The following is a 24,851-nucleotide window of genomic DNA, read 5'->3' as shown; positions in this document are numbered from 1 at the left end:
AAAATTTACCTAAACTTATGTCATTAACATTGAAACAAATTTAACAGTGTCTTAGAACCAATTATACAAAGACGCTGCCTGGCAGTCCAGTGGTTAGGGAGCTAGCGTCTGACTGTGCAGTCTAGGTTAAAATCCTGGGTCGGGCATGGATGTCTACTAGCACTAACAAATTCCCTGGATAAGAATCTCTTGGGAATACATGCTGATCACGTTGTTATAAAGTTTAAAAAAAAAACCCATAACAGGCAAAAAAAAGGATGTCCATAAACAATAGATGTCAAATATAGCAAAACCAGTAGTTTTCAAACTTCTGTCACCCGTGGCTCCCTTACCCAATTCATGGTTCATCTTTAGCTACCCAGAATAGTTTGCTTGATATGTTCTCATATAAAAGAACGACTGCAAAGCATAAATAAGCACACAAATCAATATCTCCAGCTCACCATGATGCACACTTTGAGAAATACGTAACTATAATAAATAACTATGTTAAAATACAGCAATCCAAAAAGGAGCAATAGAAAACCAATAATTAAGATAAAATATAGTACACTGCCTGTTTATAAAAAATTTTTTTTTAGTTTTCACCGCAATATACTTTTGAGGTAAAATAAAAGCAGGACTCAACCCCCCACTCACCCTACTTTTTACCAAATCCTATCAACAAAATTTGTGTGATTGATTTTAATTGAGATGGGAATCATCAATATATTTCCAAATATTACAAATGTAGTAGACTGCAATTAATGATTCTGCCAAAACATAAATTGTATCGTTTTTAAGGTTATTTGTGGGGTGTATGTAGACCATTTGGTTTATGAATTTTTTATTTGCTTAGTTAGAGGGTTCAACAAGTAGTCATTTAAAACTTCTGTCTTGATGGAAAAAATAATTTTGTATTTACTACCTCATGGTCTTGGACAGTAACTAGCAGTAACTAGTCTACATTTTGTGTATTGGTGAAACAACAGTTTGCGTTACAAAGCAGTTGGATACTTGGACCTGTTCTAGGTTTGGTGCTTCTGATACTACCCAATAACATTCAATTGTCTTCTGTACTTTTAAGGCATGAAGAGGCATAAACAATATTTACAATGCTCAGCAAAGAGCTAGAAATGGAAGTGCTTCATTTGTCAAAAACGATTACACCGGTATTGAACAGTAAAATGTCAAAAAATACCCTTTAAAAAAAGGATGGACAACACAGTAAAACCATCTGGTTCACCTTGAGTTATATATATATATATATATAAAAGACTTAGTAATTTGTAAATTTTGCACTGTGCTTTCGAAAGTGGTCTCAAAAGAGTCATTGTTAAAAAACATACATGTCTATAATTTGCTGTGCATTGTCAAAGAGAGTTGACAGATCCAAAAAAAAAAAGAATAAGATATGTTTTGAGGAGAGGCAGAAAAGATTTATCTGTGGTTGCTAAGTATACTGTTTTCGCTAAAAAAAAATTTTTGTAACCAAGTTATTTCTGTCATTTTGCTTTGGTTTGAGTCAATCAGATAGGAGACTGAAAAAAAAATTGAAAAACTTCATTAAAAAATTATTTTAGGAATTTTTTTTTATTATGCTATGTTGTCTGGGGATACCCTCCCCGTCCTGCTTTTTCCTACTTTTCTAATTTTTGAGTGGGAGCCTTGTAAAAGTTTTTAGGAACACTGTAGCACTAGACAATAACATATTTTGTTATGTTTTACGCTATGTTTTGGCAACTTATCACCGTGTTGGTAAGTTTTTGTTGACTCAAAAGTTTTCACAATAAATAACAATTACATTTTTTGATAATTGTACAATTTTTTCAAATTTGAATTTAATTAATGTTTCTGCAGTTTGTAAATCACATCCTCAATCATAGCAATAAATGCTGAAAACTTCAAAAGCAAATATGCAATCAAACCCTCTCTGTCTCGAAAAGCTCTGTATTATTTCTCGAAAACTCTAACTCGAAAAGCTCTGTATTATTATTCGAAAAAATTCATTTCTCAAAAAATGAAAAAATTCTTGTATTTAGTATACTAAATCGATGCATTTTCACCTGTGTTTCGAATTATTTGTCAAAAAACTCTCTATCACAAAGGCCAAGTTCAATGATCGTAAAAAAAAAACCACTGAAATTCCTTCCCTTTTTTGTAAATCTGGCTTCTCCAGAGATGAAAGGCACTGATAAGTTGCCCTGAAGTTGGGTGGTTCCCAACTTCAAGGTGCAAATGCGAGCCGATCTCCCCGTTAAAAAGTCTCGCCACAGAGAGCAACAGTCCTACAACGATAAATCATTCAATCATAACACTTCACTCATAGTTAGATAAACTGGTGGCAGATGGCAGCACTACACATAACAAGCATTACAGAGAAACAAAAAAACTTCACGTCAGGTTTCACTACACGTACACGCACATTCGCGCATGTACCGATTCATTGGGGGTTCCGCGGAGGGGTGTGTGGGCGGGGTGCATGTGTGGTGTAGCAGTAGTAGGTAGGGCCTCCAAAAAATGGCTCGGGGATCCATGATGTTCTTGAGTCAGCCACCTCGTTGGGCAATTAGCCTGTTGTGGCGTTGTATTTGTGTATTTGTATAAGAAGGGATTATTTGCATTTCATCCCATTATGTTGATGGATCTTCTCACTCATCGGCGGTTATTATGATTAACAAGGGGGTGGATGCAGAATGGCAAAAAATCAACCAACAAACAATTCAAAATTGCTTTTAGAAAGTTGCTAATTTGGAACCAGTCGTCTCAGTGGTAAGGATCAGATCTGGTGGTTCATTCGAATTTCAATGATTCTTTGAAAATGTTGAAGATGAAATTTCAAAACATTTGGAACAATACTGAAAAAAACAGTTGAAGCTAGAAATCTCATTTTCCAATTTTGTGGAAATGAACAACTTGCTACAAACTTGCTGCAACTTGACTGATACCAAAATTATTGCTGACTCGTGTGACAAAAATACAGCAGAAAATGCTCCAGAGCAATTGGGAAAAAGTAACAGTGAAAAATGCTGAATGTGTGCTGTAAAAACACTCAGACAATGGGGCCCAAAATATTCACAGCTCTTGCCAGTATAGATGAAATTTTGAAGGCTGAATTATGAATTGTGAAAGAGCAAAACATATCTATCAATCTAAGCTTATGAATTATTTTAAATAAAATTTAATTGAACAAAGAAAACTAACATTTATTTGCATATAGTGGGATTAAACATTGATTTCATTAGTATATAGTAACATATAATACAGTATTTTTAGTTTTTATTAGTCAAATTTTTCATTATTTCTGGTGTTTTTTCCTTTCTTACTTGAAAAAACTATTTCTCAAATGCTGTCTTGTTTCAATCCAGTCTATTTCGAGATAGAGAGGTTTGATGGTATCCGTTAATATTGCATTTAAAAATGTTTTTTTTAATGACTTCTTGGAGCTGCATTTACATTTTACTAATTATATTAATTGAAAATATGTTTCTAAAGTCAGCAGTTGCAAAAATATCCCCTATGCTAACAATTTGGGACAACCCGTATGCATAGTCTGCATTGAGATGTTCTGAGGTTTTAATGTAAATTCGTAGGTTATATGCATGAAGATACAGTAGTTAGGACAATGGGATTTTGGTTGAAAAACATTCATTTTGTGAATATTTTCTACAATAAAGCATCGTGTAGATCAGCAGTTCTCAAACCTTTGCCTTCTGTGGCTCCCTTATTCTAGTGGACATGTATTCGTGGCTCCCCAGAATAGGTACACATTAATGAGGGTAGCTCACCATAATGGTTTGTGATGCACACTCTGAGAACCACTGGTATAGATATTTATCTGTTAAATGAACAGTGCTTAGATACATTGTCTTCATCCAATTGAATGAGCTTAAGAATAATTTACATACTACTTTAACAGAAATAAGTTTTTTTTTATTTCGTGTAAGTGGTGTTTTTCTTTAAATTTTAGTAATTCAACTTATTGTTTCATTCTCTAGGTATGGGTTTTGTGCATATATGTTTTTAAAACATGAATGAACTTGAACTTGTGTGGTTTTCTTGCCTAGCTGTGAAGCGAGGGCTTGAAGATGTATCCCCTGAAGTCACCGCCTTAGTCGCCCATGCAGCAGAAGAGAGGTTAAAATCTTTAATAGGGAAACTTGCCTGTGTTGCTGAGCATCGTGTTGAAAACCCAAAGGTAAGTATATTCTGCAGATTTTATGTAATATTTAAGTTGCATGATTTACGTCTCATGAAAAAATTGAAAATAAAAGTTTTTTTCTGGGTAACATTGTATTTTTACAAGCAAAATTATATTTATTCTGTATGAAATATTCAATATTGCACTGCGCTTATATATTTTTATGTAAATAGTGATATTTTAGGGGCTTGAAACTAATTAATGGGGTTTTTATATCATCTAATGTCATTCCCCTTTTTTGCTCAATCTCATTTGATGATTCCCGTAAGTGGAGGTAGATTATAAGAGCTGAAGGGCATAAAAAATTATAGTGGTACATGCTTATCTATTTCAGACCCTGTACACACAAATGTGTGTGTCACTTTTTCTTGCTTTAGATATTTTTTCCAACCTCACAAAGTTTGGCCCTCACTTCAAGGATTATGTGTTATGGTTGAATAATACTTGCAGCGGGGGGGGACCTCCCATGGTCGTTGGAGCTGGATCTCAAGGGAGATATCATCAACCATTTTCAATCCACTACTGGATGAAGGTCTCCTAAATTTTTCCATTTTACTCTGTCTAATGCATTAGATTTTAAGGGAGATATAAGCTGCATTAAATCATAAGTCAGCCCACTTCATTTGATGCTAGAAATCAACTGCCTGCTTCCGTGCACTCTACCCATGATTTTATTTTTTACTGATTGCTATGCCATTTTAATAAAATTTTAATATCTGTAAATATGGATTATGGAATCACACATTATACTGAACTGCTTGTTACTCTTAGTAGAATTTCTTAACGACATGTCAAAAAATTGTTAGAAAACTTTCAAACTAACCTAATACAGTCGATGCTCGTTATAACGACCATTCCATTACAATGACCAGTAGGGTAAGTCTATCTGTTTTTTCCTTTCGATATAATGACCTTCCAATACAGTAAAATCAGTCTTCAAAGGAATTGCAGAGGACCAAGATTTTTTTTTTTTCGGTGAACAAAGGTTTCCACTTAATACAGGTTCAATTGATATAATGTGTAAAATTATGTAACAATCTCGTGTGTGATTGAAATAAAATAAATTAATAAAGTAAATAATTTATAAATAAATAATTAAGCTATAATCATTAAATATTGTATTTAGTTTTTGACAGCATCTGTATAAAATTCCGACTTACACTGTTTTTATTCTAAAATAACTACCTTTACGCTCTTTTAAACTTCAAAAAATTTCAGTGTGCCAATATCTGTCGTGTCAGGTTCAGTTTGTACATTATCATCTATGTTTATGTAATCCTCAGCATCCAATGTAAAACAAAGCACGAAATAGTTTAGGTAAATAATGGTATTTGTTCTCAACCGAAATGGAAAACTAATATTATCATTAATCGAAAAATAATTTTTGAAAAAAATGTATGACATTTCTGTGAGCAGAAGTTAGAATACAGGTATGATTACAATTTTTTTAGGCATTGAAAAATTCCATTTTATCTTTTTAATTTCCCTGAATATAATCAGTCAGCATGTAATTTTTTTCCATCTCGCACCCCGAAAAATGCTTTTTAAATTTTCACAATTGTGAAATTTTCCATTAAAGGGTACAATTTTCCTTTGATAGGTTCCATTTAATCAAAGTTTTTTAATATGTATTTTAGCATTGAAATCATGGCACCATAATTTTTTTTTATGTTGAAGACAGGTTTCTGCTTGATCAGGTTCTATTACACATATTTTACTGTATTACGTCTATTTTCGATGGGACGATGGGGGTCATTATAATGAGTGCGGACTATATTGCCCTTTTCTATAAAAATAATAAATGTAATTTTTTAAATAAAAGTAATCATATTATATTGATACTTTTATTGAATTCTTGCTGAAGAGGAATGTGTAGCAGAATAGAAATGTATTACATAATGTTTCAATAAAGTGACCTTTTTTTTCTTTAAATGTTTTCAGTTAATTTTCTCGTTTGCAGTGCGATCCTAGGTATGAAGTGACGCACGATGTCAGATCTCAGATAAAGTTCCTTGAAGAATTGGACAGGTTAGAGAGGAGACGCCATGAAGAACAGGAAAGAGAAATATTGCTAAGAGCTGCAAAGGTCAGTGGAAAAAATATATTTTTTTAATTACAAGTGTCGGTAGTGAATTAGTGTGATATAAGTTGTTAAACCTTCATCCATTGTACTTTGATTCAAATCATCTTGATTTGAATCACAAAATTTGAATTTAGTTTTCTCCTTTATTTAACTTCAATGATATTGAAGTAAAAGTTGCCAAGTATGGTATGCATGTTATCGAAGTGCTTTAAAGTTGTTGATTAAAAGAAATATAGAAGATCTCTAATAAATATCTAGACTTGTACTTAATCATTAGATACAGTGCAGTAAGGTAGCCGCTCTGTTTCTAAATTTTGTGCATGAAAAAAGTTTAATATAGGGTGTTAAACTTGGATAAACCATATTTTAGTGTGTATAAGGAACCCCTCTAATTTTTTTGGACTTAGAATTTGGAAAAACATTGAGAAGATCATATATTTAATACTATCCATGTATAAGAAAAGCCCTCTCTTATTTTTGTATAAAAGGTTGTTTTTTATAGATGTTAAAATATAGTAACTGCATTAAGCATTTGCAATGTATTACAATAGGGCACTAGGGTTCCCCCTAATAAAAACCGGGAAACTAGTTTTTGTATTAAGCCTTGAATTCTATGCCCGTAATTGTCAATTTAAAATAATAGATATTGCACCAATATAAATATCATTGGACTTGAAATTTTAATGTAAAAAGTGAGTCTTTAGTTTTTTTTTTAACCTAAACTCATAAAATCTGTGACAATATAAATGTAAAATTTTAAGCAACATCATACAAGTTGGAAACACATCATAATAAATGCATCCATTAATCGTGATAATAGACTGTTTTTCATTTAGTTGTGTGATGTTGAATGACCCTTTGGTTTTATATAAATGAATATTTATGAATCAGAAAACCTTGCACCATATGTGATACTGAATTGCCACCAGGCATTTGCTTTGGGGGGGGGGTCAGGAATAAAAACTTTTCTCTACAAGAGAAATGTTAATTCGTGAAGTTATTTGGACTCAATGACCTTTCATGTTACATAAACAAAGAATTTTAAGTTCGTATTTTTTGCTTGTACATTGTTAGTTTGTTTATTGTTAATTTGTAATTCATTAATGCTGAATTAAATTTGAGAGATTACGAGGAAAAAGCAATTAGGTAATATGAAAATATGCATTCTTAATGATTAAGATTTGTTTTAATTAATGAGCAGTCGGTTAATTTTTTTTCCTTTTTTATACCATGCTTTCACCTGCAGAACATCTAATTTCCAGCTCAACAGGTCCTGGTTTGCATCTTGGTTTTGGCACTGAGGCTGTTGCGGTGCAACCTCTTTATACCCTCATTCTCTTAAACTGTCACTTTGTTTTGTTTTCGATAGTCCCGGCTAAAGAATAGGACAAGTGAGAGAGATATGAACACATTTTTTCCTTCTATCACTTCATTGTACAATACTGTTTGAGCAAAATATTTTCCATTCTGACTCTTGGATAAGAAAGACCACAGAAAGATGGCTTATGACTGTACTTAAACTATTGGCCCTCCATTGCAAAACCCCGATAATATCTGTGATCGTGCAACTGAAGACGGTTTGCAATAGTCTTTCAGCACAAATGTGAGTCTGTTTTCTTTTAAAAAAAAAAAAATGTCACCACTGGAACCAGCAGAAATTACTGTAGTTGATCGTTATTGCGTCAAATCCTGATGTTTTGTGGGGAAAAAAAAATTCATTTCTGGAGTAAAAAGAGCGTGTTTGCCAAATTACGAATGCTAATTTAGAAACTTTGGCAATTTAATGCTCGTTATTCTGCAATGTTGCTGAATAACAAGTGTTAAATCGTCAATATCGCCAAATACAGAGTGTCCGATTACCAATCTTGCCAAATCATGAGGGCTGAATCACCAAACATTGTGTTGATTCTTCCGAAATTCTCTCCTATTTTGTAACAATTTCTTTCCGAGTGTAAAAAATTTGAAAACTTATAGAAAATTTTTAGCCCATTTGAAGTGCTGCTGTTCAAGACAGCAAATAGTGCACTCAGTAAGCAAAATTCATCTTAAATATACTGGTGTTAAAAATTTTATGACAGCTGCTCTTTCAAGCAAGGTGTCAAAAGCCTGAAACACCAAAAACAAAAAACAAGCTGATGAAAAGATGTTCGATAACAAAAGACAGTGCAGTTATTTTATTTTGAAATGGGGTGAGGGTCAACGAAAATATCCTTTTTAATTTCGCTGCTCCAAATCCTGAATTTTGCTGCTTCGAAATCAACCTTGTCACTTCCCATCCATGTAAATGTCTTAACGTCTTGAAATCAGGCTGATATATTCAATACTCACCAAAAGAATTGACAGTGTCTCAAAGTTTATAAGTGAACAGAGCTCTGCGCACTTGACTAAATCACACTAGAGCCCTGTTTACATGTGCAATATTACTGTAATATTTCAAGTTCTGGCATCTGCTTGGTGATTTTTTTTTTTTTTTTTTTTCCTTCGTAGGGAAAAAAATGGGTAGCCTGCATTCCTCTTTTTTCTTGTGGATCTTTGAGGGTTGTGAACTCCTTTCCCATAATCCTTTGTGCTCACACAAACCTCTGACTACTTCAGTAAAGTAGGGTTGCAATGCTTGTCCATGTAAATGGGTAAACTGCAAAAATCCTTGAACCTGTTTTAAACGGGCTTTTTCTATTTTTCATGTGAATGGGCCTTAGGGCTTAACATTAGTTGCCTGAACCTTGGAGGCTACATCCACTTGAAATGCAGACACTTGAGTTTTGACTCCACCTGTAACTTAATTTGTATAAAATCCACTGTACCTGCCCTCCTTGTCTCTGCGCATACACTTGACTAAATAAAATGCACAAATTTCATCATGTGTCACATAAAACTCAAATGGCCAAAAAAAATTTAATTTTTAATCTATAAAATCAATTTCCTTTGTCTATTTGTCTCCCCATAGAAATCTACAATTTTAGACAGTTCATCACCAAATTTTCCGTTTATATATGGAACAGGACCTGACTTCAATGATAGGCTACTTCAAAAATTTGTCAGAGCGGAGCAAATGTCCGAAATGGGCAAAAAAACATGTCTGGCAATAATTTTTTGTTGGCAATGGCTTTCAGAATGTCTACTTTGGTTATCATTGTTCCTAACAGTGCGTCTCAGACATGTTTATTCCTTTATAATGGTTTGTCACTTCTATTCTCACAGTGTATTGAGAAAACCCAGGCAGTGCTGGCTATTATAGATTGTTAGTACCTAAATTTTATCACAAGTTTCAAATGCAGTCAAACTTGGTTGTAACATCACACATTCTGTAGAAGTCAGAGATGGACGTTTTAAAGTAGAAAAAATACAATCAGATGTGTGCGTTTATATGATATGCACATACTTGCCAATTACTACAGAATTTCCGTAGTGTAGTTTCTATGGATTTCTGCTATAAAATACAAAATTACGGCAAATTGTAAAAAATTATGGAATTCCGGTTTTTTTTAGAAACTTCTTTTGTTCAAGGATTTTGTTGAATTCCATTATCTTAATTGAGTGCAAAATGATATGCAAAGACCACCTCTTCAAAGAATAAATATCAGATTAATAACAAATTAACAATTGGCATAAAAAGTAGTGTTTGTACTAAGATAACTTATCGTGGCCTAGAGTTCTTTTTATGAATAAAAAAAACAATTGACACGTGTAGTTTTTCACAATTGGCACTGTAAAATGAAAAACTATATAAATGTACACATTATGAAAATTTAATTTTTGTCTCAACTTGCCAATACCAGCGCAAAGCAGTAATGTGAAGTGAAAAACATTGTTAAAGTTCAGTTTTTAAATGTGAAAAAAAATTAATTATGTGAACATTGGAAATTTAAAAAAAAAATTGAATTCAAAATTGAAAAAAAAGGCTTATCCAATGTCTAGGGCTCTCATCGGGGAACACCTTGACATTGGCTTAACACAAAACACAGGGGTGGGAACTCTGCGCCAAAACTAATATCTTGCGCCATCCTGCTCCAATAGCGTGTTTTCGCATTTTTCTGCGCCAAATAGCGAATTTTGCTTCAGTATGCCCGGAATTTCGGAAAGGATGCCAAAAAATGTTTGTTCCTGCTAGCCACGAAACGTTTCTTTACGAGAAGAGCATTTTTTATTCCACTATACTTAAACTATCGGCCCCTGATTGGGCTTTCCATCGCGAAACCCCCATATTGTCCGTGATCGTGGAACTGAAGATGGTTTGCAATGCCTTTCAGCTTTAAAGTGCAAATTCGAGTGTTTCCGTTTAAAAATAAAGTCGTCACTGGAAGCAGCAGAAATTACTGTAGTCGATTGTCATTGTGTTAAATCCCGATGTTTCGTGAAAAAAATTTTCATTCCGGGAGTAAAACGCGCATGTCCCCGAATTACGAATGTTAGTTTAGAAACTTTGCCGAATAACGAGCGTTAAATCGTCAATATCGCCAAATTACAAGCGTTAAATCTTCAATCTCGCCAAATAGCGAGTATCAGATGGCCAATCTCGTCAGATACTGAGTGCTGAATCGCCAAACATCGAGTTGATTCTTCCGAAATTCTCTCCCATTTTGCAACAATTTCTTTCCAAGTATAAAAAAATTAAAAACTTATAAAATTTTTTTTAGCTCATTTGAAGTGCTGCTGTTCAAGGCAGCAAATAGTGCCCTCAGTAAACAAAAATCATCCTAAATAGACGGCTGCAAAAAATTTTATGACAGCCGCTCTTTCAAACAAGGTGTCAAAAGTGTAAAATACCAAAAACAAAAATGAAGCTGACGAAAAGATGTTTTATAACAAAAGACAGTGCAGTTTTATTTTGAAAAGGGTTGAGGGTTAACAAAAACATTCTTGTTAATTTCACTGTTCCAATTTATAAATATCTGCTCCGAATCCCATATTTTGCTGCTCCAAATCCTGAATTTGCTGCTCCAAAATTGCTCCAAATCCTGAATTTTGCTGCTCCGAAATGGACTTAGTCACTTCCCACCCCTGAAAACATATCTGAGAGCATTTCTTGGCCTCCATAGCCATCGATAGATGCTCGATCCCTGACGTTCTGTTGTAGTATCATTGAATTCAAAAATCCAAATTAAAAAGCCAAACAACTATATTTTTTTTCAAGTTGAAGAAAAAGCAAAAGTTGCATTCAATATAAAAATATATAAAATAGATGCAGAAGGTAAGAGTGAGTCTTAACGTCATGAAATAAAACTTCTGACCAATTTTCATAAATAGCTTTGATTTTGGGTCGGTGTGATTTCTCTGTGTTACCTTCGAACTCCCTTATGACCCCTTTGGGGGGATGAATTTCGGAAAACCTTTTTTAGTTGGTGTTTACTAGGAAATAAAACTTCTGACAAAATTTCAGCTTGGCATGATTTCTGTTACTTGTTAACCCTCGTTATGGCCCCCTTCGGGGTGGAATTTTGAAAAAAAAACCTTAGTTAGTCTTTACGTCATGAAATAAAACTTCTGACCAAATTCCTATAGCAGTTTCGGCTTGGCATGATTTCTGTTATTTTTGAGCCCCCTTTTGTCCCCCTTAAGGGCTATTTTAAGGGAGTCTTCTTAGGGAGTCTTTACATGATGAAATAAAAATTTTGACCAAATTTGATCATATCTTCAGCAGAGTTATGGTTCAGCAATGATGAATCAGTCAGTCAGTCAGGACATGTTATTTTATATATATAGATTGAAAACAAAATTTATTATATGAAGATTGGCTTCGATTCATTTAATTTTTTGAATTTTTCAATGTCTCAAGTTCTCATCGGGGGAAACACCCTAGCATTGGCTTAAAACAATGTTTCTGAGAGCATCTTGAGTCTCGAAAAGCCTAAATAAATATAGCCAAAAAATTGTGTGATTAGTTAAAAAGTGTGTTCGTGCGCACATGCACCCACGGACGGACAGTTCCAGATATTGTTGCTAGTTTGATTTTGCATGTCAGAATCACAATTTTTTTTTTCTCATGACTTTTTTTGTAGATGTAAAAAATCAAATTTTTGTCCGGGGGGGGGGGAAGTGATAATGAACATTGCCACTACGGAGAGAGGATTGGTTCGAAGATTGGCATGTATGGCTAGACATGAAGTCCAGTCTATGCCATATGCTAGGCATTATTGATTATGGTAGCTAAATTATAAAAAATAAAAAGTTTGGTTTTAATACAATGATAAAGACATATCTGTGTAATATACGATTAGAAGAAATATTCAGTTTTATGTAATTGTTAGTAACAAAAACTGTGAATGCTCTCCCAATTGATATTAAATTTATTGATTCACGTTAAATTTATCTTTCAAAGTGAGAATATTTTTCTTTTCCCCATTTATTTTCCCACTTCTTCCTGTTGAACTGCATTACAAAGGTCATTTAACAAAATAAATGAGTTGTGGAAGTTGTTGCTTTCTGCGCTTCTGATTGTGTCAAAAAGGGAATAAAAACTGATAGGATGAAAAGAATCAATCTTTTCCTGATTGATTTTGTGGAGCTTTGATGTAAAACACAACACCATTCAGAAAGAGACTTCAGATAGATAGTAACAAACAATTTGTCTAAAGCCTCCGGAGGAACAACCCCTCAAGTGGGACTTGCATTATTCTTAGACATCCCTTTAACCAAGATAGAAAGCTTGTGTGCGGTAAAATAATGATTGCAGATACAGATCTCGATCCATGGGAGGACATCATAGTTTGTTAGAAATAAAAGAAAGAGCAATCAATAGAGGCCAATGCCACCTAGGAGCACTACCAATATTGCTATATAGAATGAATAGAGACTGAACAATGAGCACATTCAGTGTTAAAGTCAAACATGCAATGAATGTTTTTTCCCATGGCTGTTTTTTCCCCATCATAAAAATAGAAAAAGAAAACAATAGAACATTGGACAAACATTGAGGTTATAAGCAAAGCTCATTAGTACCATTCTCTTAGCCACTGTGGTGGTCGGCTGAAGTTGGGTTTCTGCGGTTCCCAACTTCAAGGCACGAATGCCAGCCAATCTCCCTGTTAAAAAGTCTTGTCGCAGAGAGCAACAGGCGTACAACAGTATAATTGTTCATTCATTACATTTCATTCACTATGAGTTGAGAAAAACTCAGTTTTAAAAAATTGATTGCAGATGGCAGAACTGCACAGAACATTACACAGAAACAAACTTCATGGAAGGTTCACTACGTGAACATACACATTCCAACATATACCAATTCGTTAGAAGTTCCGCAGAGAAATATGGATGAGGTGCATATCTGATTAATAGTAGTAGTATCATTGTCTATGAGAATTGAGAATCAGTTGCAGCCTCAACTTAATGCTGTTATATCCAAGGTGTCGTTACAACCAAGGTCATTATAACTAAGTTTGACTGTACTTAAAATATCTTCTGCAACTTGTTTGTGAATGTAAACAAATATGATCAAGCCTGTGTTTTGTGCTAGTGTTGTGAAAGATCTTTGAATTGAACAAATTAGTTTTTCCAAAATGAAGATTGCATCATATAGAGATCTAATAAATCTTATCTTTAGAATCTCTAGATATTATTGTTTTTAATAGATGTTTTTTTCAAAAGTGAATACACAATAAAAATGTTTTTTATATGAATATTATATTTTTTCAAATCCTGCTCATAATTCTGATAACTATATGTATGTAGAGTCGATCGAAAGCTGAGGATCCTGAACAGTTGAAATTGAAACAGAAAGCGAAAGAGGTAAGTTCAGTCACTCGTATTCGTTTACTATATTATATAGCTCACCTCAGTCTTTTTGAAACAATAATTGCAATTATTTTCATCTCAGATGCAGAGAGCAGAATTGGAGGAAATGAGACAAAGAGAAGCTAACACGACAGCCCTTCTAGCAATCGGGCCGAGAAAGAAGATGAAAGTAGATTCTGATAAATCTGGGGGAACAAATCAGGTACGAGATTTAATATTTTTACAGTAACCCCTCGTATCATGCATGTCAAAAAAAAAAGTGATATAACAGACAACTTTATTTAAGTTTTAATGTTGAACTTTTTTTTAACAGTGCTCCTAATAAAAGGTGAGAGTTATCTGCAAAATTTGATTATAAGCGAATGCAGTGGGAAATAAGGCTACAATAATAGTTATAAATCAGCACAACTTTATTAGCATAGCATAACATTAGCCTCTGCTCAAAGCTGCAAAGTAAACAAAGTGATTTAAAGTCGGGTATGCAGGTTTTTAACGCACTGCAGTTTTTGATGGTTTAAACCGTCTTGGCAAAAACTCTTGGTTAAAAACGTTAAATATTGCTTTTGAATATGAAAATTCAAGACGATGATAAAATCATCCCAAAAATTGTTCTGTCTTGATATATCATATTTAATTTTTACAAACTTTGAATTTGAAGACCACAAATGACAGAGTTTGTACAAGTCAGGGAAAAATTTTGGAAATTTGCGACAACCTGGAAAATCAGCGCAATTGTCGTCTTGATGGGGTGGAATAAGAAAGATATAGAGCAAAAAATAATAAAAATTTCCATCGAAAAAAAAGGGAACTCTCCAATAACATTGTAAATATTCATAATCCATAAAATATCGCAATGTATCCCAAAAAAATATAGATACTGCCAAAGAGGAATGAGGATTTCATAAGTCAGTATGGAAAAGCTTTTTGCTGTGACCTTATCGTAACTACCATATGTACTCGTGTGTAAGCAGAGTTTTTTTTGTGGAAAAATTCGATCCTGGGAGGGTGTTGGCTCATACTCGGGTCAGTTTTTGATGAAAAAATATTGACCCCCCCCCCCCCCCCCCCCCCCCACAGTCAGTGGTCATTTTTTTAACTATAGATGGTGCTGATGGCATAGTGATAGCATAGCTGCCAAGTCTCCCGAATTTTAGCTTCATCGCTCGACATCCGGAAAAGTTCTTAAATCTCCCGAATTTTTACGAAAATCACAAAAATCCCTAATTGTCCCTTAAAATTCCCTACTTCATTAAAAAAAATCCCCGCTTATGAAAACAATCCCTAAGGAATTTCTTGTGGGGCATCTTTTTTTCCCTTTCGAAATGACGTCACACGTCGTAAATGGGGAAATTCCCTTTTTAAGGAAGTTTTACAAACCCTCTGATGGTAACAAGAAAGTTGTTTGTCTTATCGTGCAGGGCTTAGCAGCCAATAGTCCTGGATAATAATTGAAGATTATAGTCACGCGCATGTGGTCAAAATTTCTTTTGTTATAACGTGCGATATAACAAAACACGAATAAGCAATATAACGCGATATAAGCAAAAACATATCTAATCAATTTTAAAGATACTTATTCCGATGAATTTCCTTTCATCAAACGTTCCAGAAGAGGGCCGACTTTCCCTTTTTGTACAAGTTGTGTTACGGACATAAACATCGGTCATGGAAAGACTACCATCATCACTCGTGAAATGAAAAAAAACCCATCAAGCAAGTGTCACAAAAAGTCAGTGTTCTTCAAAAATTGACGGTGTTTTCCTTCATCTTCCGATGATTTTGGGGTCATTCGCGCCGAATGTTTGTTCACAGCGTTTCGGATTGAACAGAATATTTATTTTTACATCATTGAAGTTTTGGCCTCCAATTTCACTTGTTGTTTGCGTAGGAATTTTATTCCCAAGGGTTTAACTTCCACGTGTGTAAAATCCCTATTTTAATTTGACTTCAGTTTTTGAGTAGGTATTTTATTCCCTATGCTCTAACTTTTATATTTGGAAAATCCCTATTTTATTTGGAAAAATCCCTATTGTATTTATTAGGGAGTGTTTTTAGCATAAAATACGGATGTGCGCGAAAATCTCCCGAATTTTCATTTTCAAAAGTTGGCAGCTATGTGATAGATGATGTTGCAAATCATCAGAGTGATTTTTGTTGCTCTAGATGGTGGTTATGTTAGTGCTTTTCAGGTTAAATCCATGTGGTAATTTTTTTTCTAGAGTCAGTACAGGTCATGATCACCTATAGAAAAACCATTGATCTATTGTTGTATCTGAGACTATCAATGATCAAAAATGGAGAAAGCAAAAAGATTTGCATATGATGCGTCTTTCAAACTGAAAGTGATCAAATTCGCCAAAAGAAACAATAACTGTGCTGCAGCTTGGACACATAACGTCAATGAGAAACAAGTGAGAGAATGGCGGAAAATGAAAGAAATTTTCAGCGATGCGGAATACAAAAAATGCTCTTCAAGGAAAAGTATCTGTGTTCCCTGAACTTGAGAAAGAATTGAATGAATGGGTGCTACACCTCAGACTGAAAGATATAATCGTGACAAGGACAGCCATTCGTTTGAAAGCATTGAAACTAGCCGAGAGTGTTAAATTCAAAGACACGAAACCAGAAAAGTTCTATGCATAACCAGGTTAACACACTCGGTTCATGAACCGTTTCAACCTGCGTTTACGCTGGGGAACAAAGATCACACAAAAACTCCCAGAATAATTGAAAAGCAAAATTAAATCTTTCCAGAAGTTCATTCATATGGTCATGCTATAATTGAACTGTCACAAATCAGTAATATGGACAAAACCCCAATTACTTTAGATTTTGCGAGAATTAGAACTGTTGATGAACTTGGGGGCATCTTTGTTAGAACAACTAGTCACGAAAAAACACTATTTACGGTCGTGCTATCACGCTTGGCTAATGGAAAGAAATTGCCTCCAGTTGGGATTTTCAAAAGGAATAAAATTCCTCCGAACGTGAAGTTCTCACCAAGAATGATCATGGAAGCCCAGGAAAAGGGCGTTCTACAATGGACCCAGGAAATATGGAACAAAAGACCCGGAGCAGTGTTCGAGAAACCAGCATTATTGGTATGGGATATGTTCAAATCCCACATAACCGATAATGTCAATGCCAAGGCGAAGAAATCGAAAACATCATCTGCTTTGATACCAGGTGGGCTAACGTTCGATTGTTCAACCTTTTAGATGTGATCATCAACAAGCCTTTCAAAGACTATTTGAGGAATTTGTGGATTGAATGGATGAATTCTGATGATAATACAAAAGTGGTGCCTTGAAGAAACCGGACATTGTGCAAATGGGTACATGAGGCATGGAATTCTGTTTCCACCGAAATTATCATCCGATCCTTCAAAAAGTGTTGCATCAGCAATGCGATGGACAGAACTAAAGATGATATCTTTGAAAGGAACAATGGTGATGACAACCCAGATGAAGATAAAAACTAAGATGCTGCACCCTATGATGATCTGATGGATTATGATGAGCTTGGAGACTCAGAAGAAATGAATTGAAAAGTTTGAATTATTTTCTGTTGTAAATTTCTGTAACCTATTCATTTTGCATGAAAATATAAGAATTTTTTTTCTCTGAAATGCACAGATTTTTTGGGGTCGGCTTATACACAGGTTTTTAATTTATTGCAGATTTTGGTGGTCATAAAGTGGGGGTTGGCTTATACACGAGTATATGCGGTATTTCTTGTGTTTCCAGAAACGTAACTACACATCGTAGAAAGCCAAAGCCCTACAAAGCTCTGTTACAATAATTTTTAAGTTGACTTCAGCTAGCAACAACGGATGATGTATGTGTATATTTTGATTTCCATGGGGGTATTTTTATTTGAAAACAATGAGTAAGAAAAATTTTTAGTCTTGTGTGGGTGGATAAAAATCTGAATCATCAGTATGCAGATTGGATCAAAGTAGTCAAAAATGGCCCAGATAAAGTGTGGTGTCAGTTTTGCAGCAAAATGTTCAATTTGAGTGCAACATAGGCAGATAAGCCATTCCGAGCATATGAAATCAGGAGAGGTTTGTAAACAACCTCCAGTTGCTAAACTTCTCGGTTCTGGTGCTTATGCGAATGCAAGCCAACTGCAAAGAATTGTGACATAGTGAAAGCAACTACATCTTTGACTACTTATGTCACAAAGGAAACAAAGGCTTGAATCTTGTGGGCATTGAAATTAGTGATGTTTCACTCATCCTATAATTAAAGGATGTGAAAATTTTTTAGGTAATGTTTTCCAGACGGATATTGCAGGAAAGGGGAAAACTTTTATTCCTTGTGTTCCATTTTACCATCTTTGAAATGCATATATGAAAAGCATAAATGCATTATAAAAATGTAATAATGAATAATATATGATAATCATGATATGATATTGTAATTAACATTATTAATTTTATAATTAATGTTAATTTTTAATTATAATTAATGTAAATTTTTAATTATAATTAATGTAAATTTTTAATTATAATTAATACAATTTTTATTAATTTATATCAAATTTTTTATTTAAAAGTTTTTTTAAAAAATTTGACTGGAAAACCTTGAAAAGAGTCGGGAAGATTTTTTTACTAAAATAAGTATAAACCTGAACGAGAAAAATTTTCGAATTGAGTCAAACTCCTGATTTGTAGGTTAAAGAAATGGTTTTTTAATGGAATTCCCCCCCCCCACACACACACACACACCTCATCATAGATCTATAATTTCTTCTCTTTTTTTTTTTTTTTTTTGTCTCATTTCTTTATAGTTTGGTGCCTCTGTTAATTTATTAGGCGGTAGTTCAGCAACAAGAGTAATGGTGAGTAAAAGTTCATATCTCTGTGTCTTGGATTTAGTTTGATTTTCTTGCATCACTTGTTGAGATCAAAGACTCTGAAACAAAGAAAACATCGGCAGGGTACTAAAGTTGCCAATCATTTTATGTGTACGGGACTCGTTTTTTTGCAGGAGTGGGGCAATTATGGCATTGTATTTTCATGGATAATGAATATTCCACCTATATGACTGAAATTCATAAGTAGACGTTTCCGAAAAAAGTTTTTTATTCCCATATTCGTTTAATTTTAGTATCCACAACTTTTTCTGGTATCATTTCTGTAAAAAAAAAAAATGCATTAGAATTTACATCAGGGGTTCTTAACCTTTTACAGCTACGACCCAAAATAAACAATAAGATCAGCTTTGCGACCCAGGAGACTATTTGTTTTTCAAAATTAGTGAAAACAGTGATGCAATGAGAGGCATTTAAAACTACAATAATTGGATTTTTACGACTCGCCTAGGAAGTCCCTGTAAATCAAATTAAGTTCGTGACCATAGCTCAAGAATCCGTGGTTGGCCAGAGTTTGTTTTCTATGGTTCCCAACTTTGAAGCGGAATGCGAGCCAATCATTCTTTTGAAAAGTCTCTCCACAGAGCAACAGGTTCACAACGGTGCAAATATTCAATCATTATACTTCACTTCTGAAATATAGTTGTCAGCACTGAAAAATATACATACTCTCTTGTTCACCAACTGGAGATATTGAAACCTCATCAGTTAAGGCATCACCACTTTGGTAAATTTTTTATACATTTTATGGAGAATGTTTATCCAAATCACTCTAATTCATCACTAAATATCCTGTGAAAATAATTCACTGATCAACAAAGCCCTTTTAATGTATATGTTACGGCTAATGTGATAAATCCGGTTATTATTTATAATTGCCGAGCATTTTAGCAAATTTCCTTAAATTTATCCCCTTCACCGGCAATTATGCATAGTACCGAATTGTCTCGTCATTGGTAAACATGATAAGTCATACTAAATGATATGCTATACACGATGATATTCGTACATGTATTGTATGATTATATTGGGGTACAATCATAAAAATTTTGAACGTTATATCAGGATCCGACTATATTCGTCACGCATACTAGACTCATCCGGTTTTTTTTTCATAATTATCAAATTCGCCAATTACACTAGAGTAGTATGCATAATCACAGATAAAAAATGATAAATTTCAAGTATTTGTTGAATTTACCAATGACAATTGGGTATTATATGAATAATCTCTAGTAAAACATGATAAATTTATCAAACTTATACATAATATGTGTAATAACTGTTTCATCACATTTTCCATAACATATTTATTTAATTATTTAATTTATGCAGCTCACTTCATATTAAATATTGAGTTTCAAAAGGTGGCAATGTTGATGCTATTTTTTGATATAGTGTGCAAATTTACTTTACAACAAATTTAATAAAAACTTGTTTGAATCAATACTTTTCCCTCCCATCCCAGGCTCGACCTAGGATAAAGAGGGTGACATACAGAGACTTACTATTTTTGATGGAGCAGGAAAGGGACACGGTGAGATCGCCGCTTCTCTACAAATCTTATCTAAATCCAAAATGACATACAAAGCAAAGTTCTTTCTGTGAGAATGTGTCATGTTTTTTCTGTGCGAATAGCAACAACACGATTGCCAAGTCCATCCAACTACCAAGTTTGCTCGATAATGTTTGGCACAACCTGCCAGATAGGCAACAAGAGTTTAAGCCAAAATTCATATATTTTTCTTATCAAAACTATTTAAATGTAAATATGTTGATTCGCTCAAGACAGTTTTCCATGAAATGAGAGTTGTTTTTTCTTATGGTTTTATGTTTATCTAAAATAAAATTTCTGTCATCCAATTTAATAGAAGCACAGCAGGTTTAGAATGTATTAAATATCTTTTTTTTCCAATTTTATTTTTTTCGCATTTGACTTCATAGTTAATGGTGCGAATATGATGTGGAAATTGAAATGAAATTCTACTGTTTCACATGCTTTGCGAAAAGTGCAAGTCTAGTCTCGTATGAATACATATATTTAAATATTTTATTATATAATTTTATGTAAGAGTCGAATCAAGTCATTTGTTGCCAAAACTTTTTTTTCCTTCTAAAAAGCAGCATTTGCTATTCGGGTTGATGAATAGAAGTATTTGGACATGAAAATGTAGCATTTATAATATAAAGAGCTGCTGTAGTCACCATTATCTCTTCTAAGTGCAGACGTGCCAACTCTCTGGAATTAGGCGAGAGACTCCAGATTTTTTTTCCCACTCTCCAGGATTTATAGAAATTTCTCCCAATTTTTGCCAAAAATTAGATTTCCACTCAAAATTAGCGGGGAAAATTACAAAAGTTAACTGCACATGCCATTTTCAGCATACATTTTACGTGGTGAAGAATAACTCTCTTTCTCTGGAGTTGCAAGATGATCGTGGATGGCAGAAATCATCCAGCACTGGACAGACAGGCTGGTTTTTTTTTTTTTTATCTATTACATAGCTGGCTCCTCCATGCAAAACAGCAATTGACTGACAACAGGTTGCGAGTTCCATCATCTGTGGCGTTCGGGGATGATTGCGCTCACCCGACATCGGCCTAAAATCTTTTTTTTTATTCTTTTTTTTAATGCTGAATATTTGGAGAAATAGTTTGCCAGCTCATGCGAATTTCTTGCTGGCAAGAGCTCTGGATTCAATGTTTATGTATGACTGAGTTTCGCCAACTATGTATACTTTCTTCACCCTCATTTCATTACAGTTCTGTCATGCTGTCCACAGCCACACTTCCAGATTGGTTTTTGTTGGGTTTGTGGCATGGCACCACATTGCCATTCTTAATTCTGCTTTATGTTATCGACTGTTTTGCATTATATTCTGCTCAAGGGTGTAAGCAGGGCCTACTGGGGGGGGGGGGCACTTCGATCAATTTATTTTTTCAAAAACTTTTCATAAAAATACATTTTTTTTTTCATTGAGGCTGTGGTGGCGCAGGGGAGAATCTCTGGATTCCAAAAGTTGGCACATCTGTAAGTACAAGAAAACAAATCAAAGGTTTATTATGTTCTTATGATATTTATGTTAGATGAAACATTTTGTTTCTAAAAGTTATGCACGTTATTCAATATTGTTTTTTTTTTTTATTTAATTTTGTTAAATTATTTATTTTATATAAAAATTGCCACGTTTTCGAGACAAATAAAATTTAATTGGTCAAATGGTCGACGCGTTTCGGCTCTTCAATGGAGAGTTGTCATTAGGACCTAGTGGTCAGAATTCACACGAATGAGTCATGGAGGGGTGATGTTTACATCTGGTCGTCCGAAGAGTTCGCCTTTGTATTTGCTGCGTTTGAGTGGTCTTTGGATGCGAATTGGAGAGCCATCTGTTGCAAAGTGTTGAAAATTTTGTCTCGACTGAGGTTAATAAAGCCTGTCTAAGCTGACAAAATAGGTGGCATGTTTCTTCCATCATTAACGAGGGAGAAACATGCCACCTATTTCGTTAGGTCAAGCTTTATTAACCTCAGTCGAGACAAAATTTTCAACACTTTGCAACAGATGGCTCCTCAATTTGCATCCAAAAACCACTCGGAGGACTAGGCATAAACATCACCCCTGCACGACTCATTGGTGTGAATTCTGACCACAGGGTGCTGATGATGGCTCTCCATTGAAGAGCCGAAACGTGTCTACCATTCGACCAATTAAATTTTATGTCTTAAAAATGTGGCAATTTTTGTATAAATTAAAACCAGGCAAAGTTTCAAATTTTTGTGATAAATGATTTATTATATATATATATATATATATATATATATATATATATATATATATATATTTTTTTTTTTTTTTTTTGTAACTCCTGATTGTTATTAACTGCTCAAGTTTTCGTAGCTATCATCAAAGGAATTTCTCTGACTAAAAAACTGTTGTCAGTTTCACTAGAAAAACACTCTCCTGATTGTACAGTAAAACCTCCCAACAACGAGCACTAATGGGACTGTGAAAATGAGGCTGCTGTGTTAATAATGACCATTTTATTTCTGAAAAAAATTATGACGTATATAACTTGTAAAATGATAATCTATTCTGTAATTGATTTATGATAATTATATAATTGATTATATTTGCTACTGCTATATAATAATTGATTTATAAATATTCTGCAATTAGAGGGGATCTGGCAGGTTGGAGGGGGTTGTCTCCAACATTACAAGAGACCATCAAAATGTGAGCATGCCTCAGCTGACCAAGCATGTAGTTGTAGCTCTGTTAATCAATCTCTAGCGTTATTTTGTCATCCTAAAATTTAGTTTTGCAGTGCTGAGGTGGAAACGACTTGACGAGAAAAACTGATATGGACCAAGGCTGTGTACCAGCAACCCCTAAATGTCAATTTATTCCCACCCACGATTAACTAGACCATAAATACTCAACCCATGGCACGCTGACCAAATGTGGCCCTCGAGTCATCTGATGTGGTTCGCGATCTCAAAGCTAATTTCATAGGTGCCAATGCTTCCGATTTTTCAGCCTTATTAAAATCTTCCGGTCGGAAATGTAATTCTTTTGATTTTTCATATCCTCGTAGAAAAATTCCTGAAAGTCCTCAAATTGAGCTTTGTTTGAATAGAGAATCTCTAAAGTAAATACTCTTCCAGTCCTTGCAATTTCAGGCTGACCCTGTTTTCTCAGAAAAAGTATGGGGAATCAGGATTTCAAGTAAGAAAAATCGGTAATTGTTACCAAATATGATGATTAAAGCAAGCAAAGTAATTGCTAAAAAAATCAGGACGGAAAAATGCATCCCGGAAAAACAGGATTTATATATGGTCACGTGTTGCAATTTCAAAAAGTCCCCAGTTTTCCCTTTCTTTGACATGTTTTCTTTGATGGAATGTGTCATCATGGGATAAACTACTGATTTTTTCAAGTCTGTGAATTTTCACCTATGTAATTTTTCAAGAATCAACCAAGCTGCACATTCTCAAATCACTTCAGTGACCTGCAGCACATTTACAGATCAATTAAGGGACCCGCTGCACATTCCTACTCCAACTTAAGTGGTCTGTAGAACATTTTCACATCCATTAAGTGACCCGCAGGGCATTTAAAGATCACTGACAGAGTTTAACTGCAGTCACAGGTTGAAGGATTAGAGGTCGACACGGATTGATTAAAATCCCGAATTTAACCAACCCATTTTGATCTATAATCCTTTAACCTGCGATTGCAGTTTGTCTGTGAATATGGCCGTTGTGTGTGTGTGATAGTCCTTTTTCCTTCTCTACTGCCTTCAATATACTCAACTAACATTTATACCCAGGAAAAGAAAACTTATAAGTTTTCTCCATAGAATTTTGGGGGAAGGGGAAACCCTTGAAAATCAGTTTATTTATATATAAAATTATTTTTCTCATAATATGCATATTTTTTCCAAACTCCATGTCGAAAAGTGGCTGTTGTTCATAGGGTACCTGTAATGTTGCATCTATGGGACGTGTTCGGTCCCGTCCCGACAAAATGTAGCTGTTCGGAGGTTTTACTGTTTTTGTTTTTTTTTTTAAACGTTGGTGCATGTTTTTCATGGATCATGTAGGTATGTCACATCTGATGTCAAGTCAAAAACTTCATGTTCATTTCAGTTATAATAAAAGTGAGATTATATAGATATATACTCTTCAAAACCGTTTCATAACAAAACAAAAGAGTTGAATGAAAAAATAACCAATTAGAGTGTTTGAGAAATATGCATTATATAGAAAATATGTCAAGTGAAGGCCACAAGAACAGTCATAGTTGTAATTGATCAATTGATGGGAGTTCAGGCGAATAATGGCCTATATAGTTTTTAAACTTTAGAACAGACGCTGAATCATCGTTGAGTTTGGGAGAAACTTTTTCTGCCCTGGAAGTAACACATAGTCCATTATTCCGTCAAACTCCTATGGCGTATGTAGGATGGTAACTGAAGA

At 34.2% G+C, this 24,851-nt stretch overlaps 1 protein-coding gene across 3 annotated transcripts in view; it reads left to right on the top strand.

Annotated features, from left to right (window-relative positions):
* The window catches only part of LOC149070627 (transcription initiation factor TFIID subunit 4-like), a 66,065-nt gene extending 45,281 nt beyond the window's left edge, over positions 1-20,784 (top strand). The window contains exons 13-18 of one of the 3 annotated variants that reach the window (XM_089248869.1): positions 4,047-4,177; positions 6,141-6,266; positions 13,932-13,988; positions 14,077-14,196; positions 18,789-18,839; positions 20,341-20,784. In XM_089248869.1, coding sequence (XP_089104995.1) covers positions 4,047-4,177; positions 6,141-6,266; positions 13,932-13,988; positions 14,077-14,196; positions 18,789-18,839; positions 20,341-20,454 — 599 coding nt within the window. In that variant the 3' untranslated portion in view covers positions 20,455-20,784. Of the gene's footprint in view, positions 1-3,977; positions 4,178-6,140; positions 6,267-13,931; positions 13,989-14,076; positions 14,197-18,788; positions 18,840-20,340 lie in introns of those variants that run through there. The other 2 variants (XM_089248870.1, XM_089248871.1) reach the window with 2 other exon arrangements.
* The last annotated feature ends 4,067 nt before the right edge of the window (positions 20,785-24,851 follow it).

The sequence above is a fragment of the Pholcus phalangioides genome, unplaced genomic scaffold (assembly GCF_987345545.1).
Source record: "Pholcus phalangioides strain wild (caught in Gottingen) unplaced genomic scaffold, Ppha-v1.0 ptg000021l_1, whole genome shotgun sequence".
Taxonomy (NCBI): domain Eukaryota; kingdom Metazoa; phylum Arthropoda; class Arachnida; order Araneae; family Pholcidae; genus Pholcus; species Pholcus phalangioides.
Note: the sequence above shows the minus strand (reverse complement) of the source record. Positions and strands in the feature narration are given on the sequence as shown.